This window comes from Salmo salar, unplaced genomic scaffold (assembly GCF_965601325.2).
Source record: "Salmo salar unplaced genomic scaffold, fSalSal1 ptg000432l, whole genome shotgun sequence".
NCBI lineage: Eukaryota > Metazoa > Chordata > Actinopteri > Salmoniformes > Salmonidae > Salmo > Salmo salar.
The window spans coordinates 2,794,934-2,815,249 of record NW_027675387.1 but is presented as its reverse complement, the minus strand read 5'-3'; the positions used below and the strand labels follow the sequence as shown (position 1 = coordinate 2,815,249).

At 40.3% G+C, this 20,316-nt stretch overlaps 1 protein-coding gene and 1 pseudogene across 1 annotated transcript; one reads left to right on the top strand and one right to left on the bottom strand.

Moving 5' to 3' along the window:
* LOC145876063 (uncharacterized) overlaps positions 1–20,316 on the top strand; it is a 150,587-nt pseudogene that overhangs the window by 127,949 nt on the left and 2,322 nt on the right.
* Positions 3,372–9,405, bottom strand: LOC145876024 (uncharacterized). The gene is made up of 2 exons (XM_082971797.1): positions 9,390–9,405; positions 3,372–5,980 (listed from the first exon to the last, which is right to left on the bottom strand). Exons 1-2 carry the CDS (start codon positions 9,403–9,405, stop codon positions 4,512–4,514), a joined length of 1,485 nt encoding a protein of 494 aa, XP_082827923.1. The 3' UTR covers positions 3,372–4,511.

The following is a 20,316-nucleotide window of genomic DNA, read 5'->3' as shown; positions in this document are numbered from 1 at the left end:
ACAGGACGCTTGTTCAGCATCAACAGCTAGTCAGCCACCTTGGTTCACTCTAACTTTATGGAAAAAGGTTTATTCAATAAATCTAGCAACTCCTCTCATACTGGGAAGAACCCCCCCCACACAGGCCTTAAGGGCAGTTTTATTTCAAATGTAGTACCTGGATGGAGAAAATCCAATTAGCGTTTTATAGTTACATCGTTAGGGTAACTTAACCTAAAGTGGACACACTCCCATCAGTTTCTGAGACAACTGCCCAGACTTTGTAGACAGTTTAATAATGCTTAAAACTCATCTTTATCAAATGATCCATTAAAGATACCAACTCAAAACCTACGTTCGTCTACATATGGATTGTTTAAATTGAATCTAATTATATTCCCAGTATTACTTCATCAAATCTCTAGTAATCATTATACACGCATACAATTCATCATATTTTCATATATTCACAGAATCCATATAAAACGTAAGAAATTCTCAGGTACTCACAACAACCATTCCATTTGCTTTTTCAAGGACTCTCCAAACATACTCCCAGCAGAACAAAAAATTAACTTTTGTTTCCCGAACAATGACCATGGGATCCTCAACGGTTCTCTAACCTCCCAGAGACCACGGCAAAATCAAGCCTCCCAGGAACTATAGACCTTCCACTGCTTTCTAAAATATCATCCCGCTTATTATCCACATTTCAATCATCTGATTAAGCATATTTCTATGTTACTATCCAAACGTCAGATTAAGACTCATATCACAGTCACACAACTCTCATATCAGTCACACAACTCCCATATCACAGTCACACAACTCTCATATCACAGTCACACAACTCTCATATCACAGTCACACAACTCTCATATCACAGTCACAACTCTCATATCACAGTCACACAACTCTCATACCAGTCACACAACTCTATCACAGTCACACAACTCTCATATCACAGTCACACAATGCTATTCCCAAACATACCTAATCAATTAGTTGTTTTTCAACAATATTTTAACCTGCAGGAATATTTTCACATTTCTATCTCATGGTTAGTTCCTAGGATAATGTAAGTCATACATTTACATCTCTCAATACTTCTAAAATGGGGTCCAGGTTTAAAACAATTACAGGTGCACCTTACTATCTTATACTATATCATAAATGGTCTTAACTAGTAAACACAGATTCTAGTTTTCATCCAGTTCACACCTCCACACAGGAATACACACTCAGAGCCTACGAGGATTTTCTAAAATCTCCACTTTGCGTGTTTCGCTCACCTCATTCTTTTTTAAAAATTAGGTTTGAGTTGTGGTATCCACTCAGATCAAAGGTGGGTTCATCTGCTCCGTTCCCGAAGTCTCCCTGAGATCCCAAGTTAGAGGGATCCCTCGTGCACCATTTACCCAGGTCGTCAGGAGTCAGGTAATTTATCCAGGTCGTCAGGAGCCAGGTCATTTACCCAGGTCGTCAGGAGCCAGGTCATTTACCCAGGTCATCAGGAGTCAGGTCATTTACCCAGGTCATCAGGAGTCAGGTCATTTACCCAGGTCGTCAGGAGACAGGTCATTTACCCAGGTCATCAGGAGTCAGGTCATTTACCCAGGTCGTCAGGAGTCAGGTCATTTACCCAGGTCATCAGGAGCCAGGTCATTTACCCAGGTCATCAGGAGACAGGTCATTTACCCAGGTCGTCAGGTCATTTACCCAGGTCATCAGGAGTCAGGTCATTTACCCAGGTCATCAGGAGTCAGGTCATTTACCCAGGTCATCAGGAGTCAGGTCATTTACCCAGGTCGTCAGGAGTCAGGTCATTTACCCAGGTCATCAGGAGCCAGGTCATTTACCCAGGTCATCAGGAGCCAGGTCATTTACCCAGGTCATCAGGTCATTTACCCAGGTCATTTACCCAGGTCGTCAGGAGTCAGGTCATTGACCCAGGTCGTCAGGAGTCAGGTCATTGACCCAGGTCGTCAGGAGTCAGGTCAAGATTCACATCCCCATCGCCAAATGTGGAGGTTAATTTCTTTAATATCAATTGAGGAAACAAACTTATCACACAAGTCAGCGTTATTCTAAAACTAAATCTTTATTCACTTATTAATACGGGAGCAGGTCAATACAACACACATATAAAGTGAATCAATTGAGTGTTCTACGAAAATGATGGCTGGTCGACAAATCACCCCCAGATGATTCGTTGAGAGATGAATCACCCCCAGATGATTCGTTGAGAGATGAATCACCCCCAGATGATTCGTTGAGAGATGAATCACCCCCAGATGATTCGTTGAGAGATGAATCACCCCCAGATGATTCGTTGAGAGCCACGATACAAAAGTACAAAGGTCTTTTACAGCCAAGATACACCCCTTTCAACCTACATGACCAACAACAGATGTATAGAACGGGTCACAAGGTTAAGATTTGTATGAAAGATACTTATAATTCTCAGCAGACAGTATCTGCTGTAAAAACAGTACTCTTTATGTAGAGACCAGGGTCTGGCCCTGAGGTCATCTCTCCCTGGTACCATATAGAACAGAAACATTAACTCATGTTCTGGAATGCAGTCTCTTTAGGTTTTATCACCCAAAAGACATTGTAAATCTCCTGTCAGTGTTTTCTCCCAGAGGCCCATCCTCAGTAGAACACACAGACACAATAGTTCTAAGAACCCTCTATTCAGTTGCATAAAACAACCATTTGATGCAATAAAAGTATTATAACAAAGTTGCAGTTTTGCTCTCTCAGTGTCCACTGGAAGTTGACTAGTAACAACAACTGGGACCTAAAAGACACCCACCATGAGACCCACTAAATCTGCCCAAGAAGAGACAAACAAAAGAAAAACCCACACCAAACTTAAAAACAGGAAGCAAACCAAAAAGGTGGAGCAACTAAAGGTGTTGACTCTCCACATGTATCAAGACAACTGGAGCACTGGGCCAGACACTCTTAAATAGAACCTGGACCAGCTCAGGTGAAACACCTTCCCACTAACGAGATGGACAAGCCAGCACAGGTGTAACACATACTGACTAACGAGGTGACACCAATCAGTGCGCCCAACGAGCTAGACGTGCTAGACGTGCTAACGAGCTAGACGGGCTAGACGTGCTAGACGTGCTAACGAGCTAGACGGGCTAACGAGCTAGACGTGCTAACGAGCTAGACGTGCTAACGAGCTAGACGTGCTAAAGTCCAACCTCAAAACATAAATGTAAAAACCAAAGCCTGTAACACCTTAAGACAACAAATATATCCTACATTTCTTTTGGACAAGTTTGCTCACCACCAACAGAAAACAACTTCCATTTCACATTATAATCAACCACAATGATTCACCTTCTACAATATAAACATGGTGTCTACTGGCTGTCAACAATTAAAAACAAGAAAAAAACACGTATTTCTAAATAATAATATACAATAGGATTATTTGTTTCTCCTTTTTCTTTCTATAGAATCCTAAATCCCACTAGCTTCTAGAACTCTCGTCTTCCTACAACTCACTAGCTTCTAGAACTCTCGTCTTCCTAAAACTCACTAGCTTCTAGAACTCTCGTCTTTCTAAATCTCACTAGCTTCTAGAACTCTCGTCTTCCTAAAACTCACTAGCTTCTAGAACACTCATCTTCCTAAAACTCACTAGATTCTAGAACTCTCCTCTTCCTAAAACTCACTAGATTCTAGAACTCTCATCTTCCTAAAACCCACTAGCTTCTAGAACTCTCGTCCCCTTGGAACGAGCCCAAACAAAACTCATCTCCAATACGGAAAAACGTGCAGTCAAAATAAATTCTGATCCATGGCAACGCACTGCCTAAACACAAAACACAAATCTTATATCCATTTGGGGGGAAATCAGGTTGAACCTGCTCCTGAAACTAACACAACAAAACACATGGAAATGGAGATATATTTTACCTCACTGGTTAGAGGACAACCTGCAGAAGACAGTCAGCTACATTTTGGAGTGATGCATTTAAATGTAGGGGTCACTAAACAAAGGAACATAACACTTATTTGTCATCACTCATCGATATCATGTTGAAATCAATTGTGCGAGAGGAGGGAGATGAGGTTGCACGTCCTGTTAAAACTAACAGCTCAAAAACCACACGGAATCTGGGAATAATGTGTACATCCCTGGTTAGAGGACAACTGGTAGAAAACAGCTGGCTACATTTTGATTCAAGTGGGTCACCAATGCTGTAAATGTAACACAGCTCTTTTTTTGTTAGTCACTTTTTGTTAAATCACATAAATAGTAACTCTTCCATTTCAGAGCCTGGATTTTCCCCCTGAGGCTAATATCCATATCATGTTGAAATCAATAGAACAGGGGACAAACGTTTAGGGTTCTACATTGTGACATCATTAAAATACTCCTACTACAATGTTAAAACATTCTACATTGTGACATCATTAAAATATATTGATATCATTTAACAACTCCTTCATGTATTTTCTGATATTTGATCAGAGGTCTTTTATCAGATTATCTCTGGTCACAGCTATAAGGCTGTGTGTGTTCTCTTGTGTACTGTCAGCTCTCCAGATCGACCAAAACTCTTCCCACAATGATTACAGCTAAAAGGTTTCTCTCCTGTGTGTATTCTCTGGTGCACTGTCAGCTCTCCAGATCGACCAAAACTCTTCCCACATTGATCACAGCTATAAGGTTTCTCTCCTGTGTGTATTCTCTGGTGCACTGTCAGCTCTCCAGATCGACCAAAACTCTTCCCACACTGATCACAGCTAAAAGGTTTCTCTCCTGTGTGTGTTCTCTGGTGTAAAGTCAGAGAGCCAGACTTACTAAAACTCTTCCCACATTGATCACAGCTATAAGGTTTCTCTCCTGTGTGTATTCTCTGGTGCACTGTCAGCTCTCCAGATCGACCATAACTCTTCCCACACTGATCACAGCTAAAAGATTTCTCTCCTGTGTGTGTTCTCTGGTGTAAAGTCAGAGAGCCAGACTTACTAAAACTCTTCCCACATTGATCACAGCTATAAGGTTTCTCTCCTGTGTGTATTCTCTGGTGCACTGTCAGCTCTCCAGATCGACCATAACTCTTCCCACACTGATCACAGCTATAAGGTTTCTCTCCTGTGTGTATTCTCTGGTGTAGAGTCAGCGTGCTAGATGCAGCAAAACTCTTCCCACATTGACCACAGCTATAAGGTTTCTCTCCTGTGTGTGTTCTCTGGTGTAAAGTCAGAGAGCCAGACATACTAAAACCCTTCCCACATTGATCACAGCTATAAGGTTTCTCTCCTGTGTGTGTTCTCTGGTGTGATATCAGGCTGGTTGACTGAGTAAACCTCTTCCCACATTGACCACAGCTATAAGATTTCTCTCCTGTGTGGGTTCTCTGGTGTAAAGTCAGAGAGCCAGACTTACTAAAACTCTTCCCACATTGATCACAGCTATAAGGTTTCTCTCCTGTGTGTGTTCTCTGGTGCACTGTCAGATCTCCAGATCGACCAAAACGCTTCCCACACTGATCACAGCTATAAGGTTTCTCTCCTGTGTGCGTTCTCTGGTGTCGAGTGAGAGTGCTAGGTGCAGCAAAACTTTTCCCACATTGACCACAGCTATATGGTTTCTCTCCTGTGTGTGTTCTCTGGTGTAAAGTCAGAGAGCCAGACTTACTAAAACTCTTCCCACATTGATCACAGATATAAGATTTCTCTCCTGTGTGTGTTCTCTGGTGTAATGTCAGCTGGCCAGATTGAACAAAACTCTTCCCACATTGACCACAGCTATAAGATGTCTCTCCTGTGTGGATTCTCTGATGAATTTTAATGCCTGATGAGGTGAATCTCTTCCCACAGTCAGAGCAGCAGTGAGTTCTCTTCCCTGTGGATGTCTGCAGGTGTTTATTGAGGTGTTCTGATCTGGAGAGACTCTTCTCTGCCTCGTCAGCATCACGAGGTTGTTGAGGCTCCCCAGAGGATCCAAGATAGTGAAGTATCTCTCCTGTGTGAACAACAAAGTCAGACAGATGATTTAAAGGCCCACAACAGCAGAAATCCACTGTAAAAGGTGATGCCAACAGCGTAGCCATGATGTTATACAACAATTGACGTCTGTAATGAATGTTAAAATTATTTAACAATTGTCTTAAAATGAGCAAGAACAGTCATATTTTGTCTTGTTTTCACATTAGTAGTAACATCTAAGATTGTAGGCTAGAAATAAGTTATTCATGTTGTTGAAACTCTAAGCAGTGTGCCAGACGACTTTTGGTCTCCAATATAGGCCCCTTTCTGTGTTTGCTAAAATTGCGGCACGAGGGCGATGCACATGCAATTTGGTTGTAGAAACTCCTCCCTGCTAATGAGGAAACCGATAGTTATGGATGTAGTGTATCTGCTAATGAGGAAACCACTAGTTATGGATGTAGTATATCTGCTAATGAGGAAACCGATAGTTATGGATGTAGTATATCTGCCTGGAGCAAAAATGGTGAGCAAAGATTTTCGTTTTTCACAATGTATTCTGAATGTGAACGGGGAAAAACTCAGGGAAGTAACTTCCATTTCCAGGTTGCTTATGAGTGCATTTCACGCTACTTTGGATTATAATTGTAAAGCTCGCTTGAATGTCCTGCTTAATATAATGTTTGCTACAGTATTAAGAACCGAGTTAATGACCGTATCCATTTGGGTGTTGTCAATAAAGTTATGATTTTTTAAATGTATTTTTAATTACATTTTGTTTTTCACCTTTATTTAAGCAGGTAGGCCAGTTGAGAACAAGTTCTCATTTACAACTGCGACCTGGCCAAGATAAAGCAAAGCAGTGCGACACAAACAATACAGAGTTACACATGGAATAAACAAACGTACAGTCAATAACACAATAGAAAAATCTATATACAGTGTGTGCAAATATCTATATACAGTGTGTGCAAATGGAGTACGGAGGTAAGGCAATAAATAGGCCATAGTAGCGAAGTAATTACAATTTAACAAATGAACACTGGAGTGATAGATGTGCAGATGATGATGTGCAAGTAGAAATACTGGTGTGCAAAAGAGCAAAAAAGTAAATAAAAACATGGGGATGAGGTAGGCAGTTGGATGGACTATTTACAGATGGACTGTGTACAGCTGCAGCGATCGGTAAGCTGCTCAGATAGCTGATGCTTAAAGTTAGTGAGGAAGATATATGTCTCCAACTTCAGCGATTTTTGCAATTCGTTCAAGTCATTGGCAGCAGAGAACTGGAAAGAAATGTGTCCAAAGTAGGTGTTGGCTTTGGTGATGACCAGTGAGATATACCTCTTTGAGTGCGTGCTATGGGTGGGTGTTGCTATGGTGACCTGTGAGCTGAGTGAAGGTGGCCTAGCAAAGACCTATAGATGACCTGGAGCCAGTGGGTTTGGCGACGAATATGTAGAGAAGGCCAGCCAACGAGAGCATACAGGTCGCAGTGGTGGGTGGTATATGGGGATTTGGTGACAAAACGGATGGCACTGTGATAGACTGCATCCAGTTTGCTGAGTAGAGTGTTGGAGGCTATTTTGAAAATGACATCGCCGAAGTCAAGGATCGGCAAGAAAGTCAGTTTAACGAGGGTATGTTTGGCAGCGTGAGTGAAGGAGGCTTTGTTGCGAAATATGAAGCTGATTCTAGATTTCATTTTGGATTGGAAATGCTTAACTTCATCGGGGTAGGGGGCAGTATTTTCATGTCCGGATGAAAAGCATGCCCAGAGTAAACTGCCTGCTACTCAGGCCCAAAAGCTAGAATATGCATATAATTAGTAGATTTGGATAGAAAACACTGAAGTGTCTAAAACGGTTTGAATAATGTCTGTGAGTATAACAGAACTCATATGTCAGGCAAAACCTTAGAAAAATCCAACCAGGAAGTGTGGAAATCTGAGGTTTGTAGTTTTTCAAGTGATTGCCTATCTAACACACAATATACATCCAATATACAGTGTCTATGGGGTCATATTGCACTTCCTAAGGCTTCCACTAGATGTCAACAGTCTTTAGAATGTTGTTTCAGGCTTCTACTGTGAATGGGGAGAGAATAAGAGCTGATTGAGTCAGGTGTCTGGCCGTCAGCCATTATTTTAGTTACGCACGCAGCCATGAGCACAAGCTCAGTTCTCTTTCCTTTATGAAGACAAAGGAATTATCCGGTTGGAATATTTTTGAAGATTTATGATAAAAACATCCTAAAGATTGATTCTACACATCGTTTGACGTGTTTCTACAAACTGTAATATAACTTTTTTGACTTTTCGTCTGGACTTTAGTGCGCGCGCCTTCTGCATTTGGAATAGTGAACCTAACGCGCGAACAAAATGGAGGTATTTGGACATAAACATGAACTTTATCGAACAAAACGTACATGTATTGTGGAACTGGGATTCCTGGGAGTGCATTCCGATGAAAATCATCAAAGGTAAGTGAATATTTATAATGGTATTTCTGACTTCTGTTGACTCCACAACATGGCGGGTATCTGTATGGCTTGTTTTGGTGTCTGAGCGCTGTACTCAGATTATTGCAAAGTGTGCTTTCGCCGTAAAGCTTTTTTGAAATCTGACACAGCGGTTGCATTAAGGAGAAGTATATCTTTAATTCTATGCATAACAGTTGTATATTTTATCAACGTTTATGATGAGTATTTCTGTAAATTGATGTGCTCATTCATCGGGGGTTTTGGAGGCAAAACATTTCTGAACATTACATACCAATGTAAAATGGGGTTTTTGGATATAAATATGAACTTTATCGAGCAAAACATACATATATTGTGTAACATGAAGTCCTATGAGTGCCATCTGATGAAGATCATCAAAGGTTAGTGATTAATTTTAGCTATATTTCTGGTTTTTGTGACGCCTCTCCTTGCTTGGAAAATGGCTGTGTGGTTTTTCTTGTCTAGGTGGTGTCCTAACATAATCTTTCGCCGTAAAGTGTTTTTGAAATCGGACACTGTGGTTGGATTAATGAGAAGTGTACCTTTACAATGGTGTATAATACTTGTATGTGTGAGAAATTTGAATTATGAGATTTTTGTTGTTTTGAATTTGGCGCCCTGCTATTTCAATGGCTGTTGGCGAGGTGTGACGGTAGCGTCCCACCTACCCCAGAGAGGTTTTAACATGCCGGTACATACTGCTGTAATAACATGCAAGCAAATTGTCAGCCAAAATATCGTGTAAGGTAACTTACTTGAAAAGAAATGTCTTTATTACATTGCTTAACATGTTCTTAACATTTGTCATAATTAGTTAAAGCAATGAATTTGTATCGGCTCTCGTTGGACTTCGGCTGCATATTTTCCGCCATTTTCTTCAAATCTGAAAATGATGTGAAGCTACGTCCATTTCCTGAAGAATTGCATTATGGGCCCTAAAGTACTGCGTGTATACGTCATATTTTGGCGAATTTAGTACGACATCCGGGAACTTTTGGCATACTAACTACATCAACGACATCATAACCGCCATCGATAAGAGACATTACTGTGCAGCCGTATTCATCGACCTGGCCAAGGCTTTCGACTCTGTCAATCACCACATTCTTATTGGCAAACTCGACAGCCTTGGTTTCTCAAATGATTGCCTCGCCTGGTTTACCTACTACTTCTCTGATAGAGTTCAGTGTGTCAAATCGGAGGGCCTGTTGTCCGGGCCTCTGGCAGTCTATGGGGGTGCCACAGGGTTCAATTCTCAGGCCGACTCTCTTCTCTGTATACATCAATGATGTCGCTCTTGCTGCTGGTGAGTCTCTGATCCACCTCTACGCAGATGACACCATTCTGTATACTTCTGGCCCCTCTTTGGACACTGTGTTAACCTGTTAGGGCTAGGGGGCAGTATTTACACGGCCGGATAAAAAACGTACCCGATTTAATCTGGTTATTACTACTGCCCAGAAACTAGAATATGCATATAATTATTGGCTTTGGATAGAAAACACCCTACAGTTTCTAAAACTGTTTGAATGGTGTCTGTGAGTATAACAGAACTCATATGGCAGGCAAAAACCTGAGAAGATTCCAAACAGGAAGTACCCTCTCTGACCATTCCTTGGGCTTCTTGGCTCTGTTTAAAGAAAATTTAGGATATTTGCTGTAACGTGACACTTCCTACGGCTCCCATAGGCTCTCAGAACCCGGGAAAAAGCTGAATGATGTAATTCCAGCCGCTGGCTGAAAAACTTTAGCGCGTTTGGATGGAAGTCGATCAGAGGGCCATCAGACTGAGGCTCGTGCACGAGGGGATCCCATGCTTTTACTTTCTCTCTCTTTGAACGTAAACACGCTTTCCCTGTCGGAATATTATCGCTTTTTTACGAGAAAAATTGCATAAAAATTGATTTTAAACAGCGGTTGACATGCTTCGAAGTACGGTAATGGAATATTTAGAATTTTTTTGTCACAAAACGCGTCGGGCGCGTAACCCTTATTTACCCTTTCAGATAGTGTCTTGAACGCACGAACAAAACGCCGCTATTTGGATATAACTATGGATTATTTGGGACCAAACCAACATTTGTTATTGAAGTAGAAGTCCTGGGAGTGCATTCTGACGAAGAACAGCAAAGGTAATAACATTTTTCTTATAGTAAATCTGAGTTTGGTGAGTGCTAAACTTGCTGGGTGTCTAAATAGCTAGCCCTGTGATGCCGGGCTATCTACTTAGAATATTGCAAAATGTGCTTTCACCGAAAAGCTATTTTAAAATCGGACATATCGAGTGCATAGAGGAGTTCTGTATCTATAATTCTTAAAATAATTGTTATGCTTTTTGTGAACGTTTATCGTGAGTAATTTAGTACATTTTTAGTAAATTCACCGGAAGTTTGCGGGGGGGTATGCTAGTTCTGAACGTCACATGCTAATGTAAAAAGCTGTTTTTTGATATAAATATGAACTTGATTGAACAAAACATGCATGTATTGTATAACATAATGTCCTAGGGTTGTCATCTGATGAAGATCATCAAAGGTTAGTGCTGCATTTAGCTGTCTTTTGGGTTTATGTGACATTATATGCTAGCTTGAAAAATGGGTGTCTGATTATTTCTGGCTGGGTACTCTGCTGACATAATCTAATGTTTTGCTTTCGTTGTAAAGCCTTTTTGAAATCGGACAGTGTGGTTAGATTAACAAGAGTCTTGTCTTTAAAATGGTGTAAAATAGTCATATGTTTGAGAAATTGAAGTAATAGCATTTCTAAGGTATTTGAATAACGCGCCACTGGCTGTTACGTAGGTGGGACGAAATCGTCCCACTGGCCCTAGAGAAGTTAACTAACCTCCAAACGAGCTTCAATGCCATACAACTCTCCTTCCGTGGCCTCCAACTGCTCTTAAACGCAGGTAAAACTAAATGCATGCTATTCAATCGATCACTGCCCGCACCTGCTCGCCCGTCCAGCATCACTACTTTGAACGGCTCTGACTTAGAATACGTGGACAACTACAAATACCTGGGTGTCTGGTTAGACTGTAAACTCTCCTTCCAGACTCACATTAAGCATCTTCAATCCAAAATTAAATCTAGAATCGGCTTCCTATATCTCAACAAAGCATCCTTCATACCCTCGTAAAACTGACCATCCTACCGATCCTCGACTTCGGTGATGTCATCTATAAAATAGCCTCCAAATCTCTACTCAACAAACTGGATGCAGTCTATCACAGTGCCATCCGTTTTGTCACCAAAGTCCCATATACCACCCACCATTGCGACCTGTACGCTCTCGTTGGTTGGCCCTCGTTTCATACTCGTCGCCAAACCCACTGGCTACAGGTTATCTACAAGTCTCTGCTAGGTAAAGCCCCGTCTTATCTCAACTCACTGGTCACCATAGCACCACCCACTCGTAGCATGCGCTCCAGCAGGTATATCTCACTGGTCACCCCCAAAGCCAACACCTCCTTTGGTCGTCTTTCCTTACAGTTCTCTGCTGCCAATGACTGGAACGAACTGCAAAAATCTCTGAAGCTGGAGACTCATATCTCCCTCACTAGCTTTAAGCACCAGCTGTCAGAGCAGCTCACAGATCACTGCACCTGTACATAGCCCATCTGTAAACAGCCCATCTATCTACCTACCTCATCCCCATACTGTATTTATTTATCTTGCTCCTTTGCACCCCAGTATCTCTACTTGCACATTCGTCTTCTGCACATCTACCATTCCAGTGTTTAATTGCTTTATTGTAATTATTTGACCACCATGGTCTATTTATTGCCTTAACTTACCTCATTTCCACTCACTGTATATAGACCTTTTGTTTTCTTTTGTTCTACTGTATTATTGACTGTATGTTTTGTTTATTCCATGTGTTGTTGTATGTGTCGAATTGCTACGCTTTATCTTGGCCAGGTCGCAGTTGCAGTTGCAAATGAGAACTTGTTCTCAACTAGCCTACCTGGTTAACAATTTGACCCCCACAGGAAATCTTCACTGGCAGTTATAGAAAGACCCATTTACTATATAACCATTGATTCTTGAAGAATATAAATTATAAATGCCTCAAACTGTATTACCCCACCAGAAACCAAAACATAAGCTTGTATAAAGCCACTGTTTGTAAACAAGCACTGTATAGCTGTGAAATCTGGTTAAAACTATCATTTTGACCTGATGGATGGCCAGTCCTTGTATTTATAGTGTAGTCAATTCAGGGGGTAGCCCTAAGCTGGACTCAGGTCCAGCGACTGTCAAGCCAACACCTTATAACTGTTATGTCAAGATGTCTGAACTTCTTGAAGAGGTCGCTAGGTTTTGGATTAAGGTTGATACAATAGCTTTCTCTATGAATTTGAGAGTGGTTACACTTCTTCCCCCATCCCTCAGCTGTTTACCAAACCAAGTCTCTGAGCAGCCATTTTGTTTCTGTTTAAAACCTAGGTTGCCCCTTTAAACAAGCCACACAACAATCAATCAACCAATATGCAGTTGAAACAATAACAAAGTTGTAATTCCATCACTGTCTTGGTAATAAGATGATGATGGGGCTGGAGAAATGTAACTAATCTCAAATTCATAGACTGACCTATGGATGCAAGGACTGACCATCCATGATATCAACATTATAGTTTTAACTATGTTGAGGCTATACAGTGTTGGTTTACATTTCTAAACATTGGAGTAAAAAAAGCTTATTTGGGGTTCTGATGGGGTACAACAGTTGAACTAAGCTCATGAGGCATGTGTTATATTCTTCAAGAATCAATGGCTATAAATTAATAATTATAAAGTCTAAATATGGATGTAGCTATTGCATATTTCCCCTTTAACACCACACATCAGTTCAACAACTGCAGAGTTTGTGCCTCTGTTTTTAAGACAGTACTTACTAGTGTTAATCAGGGAACGGTTTCTCAAAACCATCTTATGGCTAAGTTCACCGTTAGAACCATTGGACGCCTTAAGATGCGTTTGGGAAACCGGGCCCAGATGTCCAGTTTCCTCCTCTTCTTCTTCCTCCTCCTTTTTCGATGTGACAGTGATCTCCTCCTCCTCCTCTTTCACTCCAAAAACAGCATCCTCCTCTTCTTTTACTGTAACATCCTCCTCCTCTTTCACTCTGAACGAGTCTTCCTCTTCTTTCACTGAAACGTCTTTCTCTTCTTCTTTCACTGTAACAGCTTCACCCTCTACTTGTTTTTGTATTGTAACATCCTTCTCTTCCTCCTCCTCTTTCACAAGAGTTTCTTCCTCCGTCCAGCAGACCTCCTCTTCTTTAGCAGGAGGAGAGTAGCTTAGTAAACTCATGGTCGGAGATGTTAGCTAGTTAGCATTAGCGACTAGCCTAGTTCTAAGATAACTTAGCAAACCAGCTAGCTGACAAACAACGTAAATATAGAATTAAATGGGCCAACACGTACATACAACATAAGTGTGTTTAATACACAGCGACTAATATACACCAAACCAGTGTAAAGAGCGTGAATGTTGTAGCTATGTTTGCTAGAAAGCTACGGAGGTGTCTGACTAGCTGTTGTTGTTGAAGGAGCGTCCCGTCCACTAGATTATACGTCACACTGGCAGCATCGCCTGAACCTAAAAGACGCACATCGCCATCTGCTGACTGGACTGGGCAACGCAGTTGAGGAACCAAACGTTTATTTTTCATTTATTTCATAAAAGTTTAATATTATATTAAGTCGTTCAAAGAGAAGCATGTGTTGATTGATTCGTGTTTAATGAGTGAGAATTTAAAACAAACTTTACACCCACTACATATTTTCATTGAACCATACTTCTGACATGGATCATTTTGACCCGAGGCATATCTTTTATCATAGCCAAAATGTGGTTTATTCAATTCTTCCAATTTTTCATGACTTTGTCAATCAACTGGTTGTTAATAAATCTAAATCATGGTTTAGTGTTTCTGTATCAATATGGACTTTTAACAAATTCAAATCCTTTGGAGTCATTTTGACCCCAGACAAAAGCACCTTTGATAAATAGGATGTTAATTTCAAATAAAAATCACATTTTATTGGTCACATACACTTGGTAAGCAGATATTATTGCGGGTGTATTGAAATGCTTGTGTTTCTAACTCCAACAGTGCAGTAATATCTAACAAGTAATATTTAACAATTTCACAACATATACCCAATACACACATATCTAAGTATTTGAATCTAAGTTTCTCTGTAGACATGATCCATCCCACCAGAGGGTGGAGGGGCACCTGTATCAGTGTTTTTGACCAGATAGACAACTGCAGACACACAGTATAGTGCCTCCCATGTACTCTCCTAAGATTGGACTTTTCTATACCACGTATCACATGACTGTGTACAAAACTGCCAATGATAGAAAACTCTACCAGTGGTATACAGTGCATTCGTAAAGTATTCAGACCCCTTCACTTTTCCACATTTTGTTACATTACAGCCTTATTCTAAAATGTAATAACTGTTTCCCCTCATCAATCTACACACAATACCCCATAATGACAAACCAAAAAGTTTTTTTAAAAAAACATTTTTTCAAATGTATTTACTTGAGTATTCAGACCCTTTGCTATGAGACTCAGAATTGAGCTCAGATGCATCCTGTTTCCATTGATTATCCTTGAGATGTTTCTACAACTTGATTGGAGTCCACCTGCGGTAAATTCAATTGATTAGACATGATTTGGAAAGGCACACACCTGTCTATGTAAGGTCCCACAGTTTACAGTGCATGTCAGAGCAAAAACCAAGCCATGAGGTCAAAGGAATTGTCCATAGAGCTCTGAGACAGGATTGTTTCGAGAAACAGATCTGGGGAAAGGAGCCAAAAACTTTCTTCAGCATTGAAGGTCCCCAAGAACACAGTGGCCTCCATCATTCTTATATGGAAGAAGTTTGGAACCACCAAGACTCTTCCTAGAGCTGGCCGCCTGGCCAAACTGAGAAATCGTGGGAGAAGGGCCTTGGTCAAGGAGGTGAACAAGAACCCGATGTTCACTCTGACAGAGCTCCAGAGTTACTCTCTGGAGAAGGGAGAACCTTCGAGAAGGACAACCATCTCTGCAGCACTCCAGCAATCAGGCCTTAATGTAGCAATGATTAAAGTGTCAAAATGTATTTCAATGGACAATTCAGTGAACTGTTCTGTGAAAGGTGTTGGCTAGAGATGACATGCAGGAGCTCGCAGGGATTTGTAGTCTTGCATGTCGTCTACTTTGATGCCAATTAGCATTTTAGATTCCAAGAGTAAAGAGACACAAATATATTGATAAAGTATTTGTATTTATTATGGATTCCCATTAGTTCCTGCCAAGTTAGGTCAGGGAGCGTGCCAGCCTGCCTGAACCGCCCCTGAATTAACAGGTATAAATGATGGATTATGAACTAACAGGTATAAATGATGGGTTATGAATTAACAGGTATAAATGATGGGTTATGAATGAACAGGTATAAATGATGGGTTATGAATTAACAGGTATAAATGATGGGTTATGAATTAACAGGTATAAATGATGGGTTATGAATTAACAGGTATAAATGATGGGTTATGAATTAACACATCCCCTGCGAGCCCAGGCATTTCAATACATTCAGGATTTCTTACGGTCCATGTGCAATGTATATGGTTATCTCTGTCTCTCTCTCCATCTCTTCTTTAACAAGCAGCCATGTTGTTGTCATTCCACTAGGGACCTGTTTTCAGCATTTTAAGTCTCCAGTCAATAACCAGTGCACTGGGATTATCCCTCTACACCCTTTACACATGTACTGCACTGGGATTATCCCTCAACACCCTTTACACATGTACTGCACTGGGATTATCCCTCTACACCCTTTACACATGTACTGTACTGGGATTATCCCTCAACACCCTTTACACATGTACTGCACTGGAAATATCCCTCTACACCCTTTACACATGTACTGCACTGGAATTATCCCTCAACACCCTTTACACATGTACTGCACTGGAAATATCCCTCTACACCCTTTACACATGTACTGCACTGGAATTATCCCTCAATACCCTTTACACATGTACTGCACTGGAATTATCCCTCAATACCCTTTACACATGTACTGCACTGGAATTATCCTTCTACACATGTACTGCACTGGAATTATCCTTCTACACATGTACTGTACTGGAAATATCCCTCAACACCCTTTACACATGTACTGCACTGGGATTATCCCTCAACACCCTTTACACATGTACTGCACTGGGATTATCCCTCTACACATGTACTGCACTGGAATTATCCCTCTACACCCTTTACACATGTACTGTACTGGAAATATCCCTCAACACCCTTTACACATGTACTGCACTGGGATTATCCCTCTACACCCTTTACACATGTACTGCACTGGGATTATCCCTCTACACCCTTTACACATGTACTGCACTGGGATTATCCCTCTACACCCTTTACACATGTACTGCACTGGAATTATCCCTCAACACCCTTTACACATGTACTGCACTGGGATTATCCCTCTACACCCTCTACACATGTACTGTACTGGGATTATCCCTCTACACCCTTTACACATGTACTGCACTGGAATTATCCCTTTACACATGTACTGCACTGGAATTATCCTTTTACACATGTACTGCACTGGGATTATCCCTCTACACCCTTTACACATGTACTGTACTGGAATTATCCCTTTACAGTTAGAAGCACTCCCTTTAAGAGTGTGCTCCTAATCTCAGCTCGTTACCTGTATAAAAGACACCTGGGAGCCAGAAATCTTTCTGATTGAGAGGGGGTCAAATACTTATTTCCCTCACTAAAATGCAAATCAATTTATAACATTTTTGACATGCATTTTTCTGGATTTTTTGTTGTTGTTATTCTGTCTCTCACTGCTCAAATAAACCTACTATTAAAATTATAGACTGATTATTTCTTTGTAAGTGGGCAAATGTACAAAATCAGCAGGGGATCAAATACTTTTTCCCCCCACTGTACATCTACATGATGTATTGTTACACCATGTAGGAGCAGTATAGACCTAGTCTGTTCATTATATACATCTACATGATGTATTGTTACACCAAAAAAAAGGGAAATTATATTATTTTATACTAATACAATTGCTCAGAGAAAGAGATTTAGTTTAACATGTAATTCTCAAAAGGCAGGGGTCTGAATTATTGCTACCCATGTTTTCAATACTCCAGCACCCTCCCCTTGGGAGGATAACAACACTGAAATGTTTAATGAGATTAGAGAACACATTGGGTGGGATCTTAGACCCTTCCTCCATACAGAATCTCTCCAGGTCCTTGATTTATTTAGTCTGTCTTATGGACTGCCCTGTTCAATTCAAACCACAGGTTTTCAATGGAGTTCAAGTCCGAAGACTGAGTTGGCCATAGAACATTTTAGATTTTGTGCCCAATTTACAGTTTCTTTGTTTTGTTGGAAGATCCACTTATGGCCAAGTTTCAGCCTCCTAGCAGAGAGGTAACCAGGTTTTGGGCTAAAATATCCTGGTAGTGGTGTATTTATTTTATACATTTTTGCTCATCTTTATCAAGGGTATTAATAACTAGGTGCTTATTTTGATATCTTGTTTTTTGACTGAGTCAGAAATACAGATGTGGAGTAGATGTAGAGTTTGTTTTAAATTCTCATAAAAAAACTGAATTAATCAAACAGCACTTGTTGCTCTTTATACGTGTTGATATAATATTAATATTTAATGGAGAGAAAAAAACGTTTCCCTAAACTGCTTTATAATATTATAATTCAATGAAGAATAAAAATAGTTTTCCCTCCTCAACTGCGTTTCCTCCCTCCAGACAGCAGATGGCGATATGTGTCTTTCAGGCGATGTTTCTAGTGTGACGTATAATCTAGTGGACGGAACGCTTCTTCAACAACTGCAGCCACCTCGGTAGCTCGCTGGCTGACAAAGTCGGAACATTCAAGTTCTTTAGACACTTTCCTGGTTTAATTGTAACTGTGATTTAAACATACTTATGTGTAAACAACTAGCTACCCCATTTAATTTAATATTTACGTTGTAAGTCAACTATCTGGCTGGTTAAGTTAGCATTAGCCTAGCTAGCTAACATCCCCGACCATGCGCTCACTAAGCTACTCTCCTCCTGCTAAAGAAGAGGTCTGTTGGACGGAGAAAGAAGCTCTGGGGCTGAACATTGTCGTGAAAGAGGAGAAGGAAGAGGAGGATGTCACAATACAACAAGAAGTAGAGGGTGAGGCTGTTACCGTGAAAGAAGAAGAGAAAGACGTTACAGAGAAAGAAGAGGAAGACGCGTTCAGAGTGAAAGAGGAGGAGGATGTTATTGTGAAAGAAGAGGAGGAAGTGAAAGAAAATGAAGACGTTTTTGGAATGAAGGATGAAGAGGGGGAGATTACTGTCACATTAGAGGAGGACGAAGAAGAGAAGACTGGAGAACTGATTAACACCAGTAAATACAGTGAGTACTATCTAATAAAACAGGGACATTGATCTGATTAACACCAGTAAATACAGTGAGTACTATCTAATAAAACAGGGACATTGATCTGATTAACACCAGTAAATACAGTGAGTACTATCTAATAAAACAGGGACATTGTTCTGATTAACACCAGTAAATACAGTGAGTACTATCTAATAAAACAGGGACATTGATCTGGTTAACACCAGTAAATACAGTGAGTACTATCTAATAAAACAGGGACATTGATCTGGTTAACACCAGTAAATACAGTGAGTACTATCTAATAAAACAGGGACATTGTTCTGGTTAACACCAGTAAATACAGTGAGTACTATCTAATAAAACAGGGACATTGATCTGATTAACACCAGTAAATACAGTGAGTACGATCTAATAAAACAGGGACATTGATCTGGTTAACACCAGTAAATACAGTGAGTACTATCTAATAAAACAGGGACATTGATCTGATTAACACCAGTAAATACAGTGAGTACTATCTAATAAAACAGGGACATTGATCTGATTAACACCAGTAAATACAGTGAGTACTATCTAATAAAACAGGGACATTGATCTGGTTAACACCAGTAAATACAGTGAGTACTATCTAATAAAACAGGGACATTGATCTGGTTAACACCAGTAAATACAGTGAGTACTATCTAATAAAACAGGGACATTGATCTGATTAACACCAGTAAATACAGTGAGTACTATCTAATAAAACAGGGACATTGATCTGATTAACACCAGTAAATACAGTGAGTACTATCTAATAAAACAGAGACACAAACTCTGCAGTTGTTGAACTAATGTGTGATTTTTAAAAGGACATTCTACACTTGAATATGTTTTTGTACTGTATGAATTGTTCACTTTTCCTGTTGAAAAGTGATATAAATACAGTAAAGTATAAACACACTAATGGGAAACAAGTAAATGTTTTGAGCAAAATAGTGTTTTTTTAACAACTGCAAACTAGAAGGAGTGAGAGATGTCATAGTAAGGCCTTCAAGGAGTTGGCTTGATGGGAAGTCGTGATGTCATCCAATAGGCGACTGATCTTCATGTGAATATTAATTATTCTTTTTAAAATCCTTCCTGTTCTGTCAAGTATGTTGTTGATCATTGCTAGAAAGCCGTTTTCAAGTCTTGCCATAGACTTTCAAGATGATTTAAGTCCAAACTGTAACTAGGTCACTCAGGAACATTCAATGTCATCTTGGTAAGCTCCTCCAGTGTAGATTTGGCCTTGTGGTTAAGGATATTGTCCTTTTAGGACAGTTTTTTGTATTCAGATCTCTGAAATGTTCTCTAACTACGTAACATTTAGTGTCTCCTTATGTTACGCTGGGAAAACAGTTTTCATGGGCACAGAAATCCTAAATCA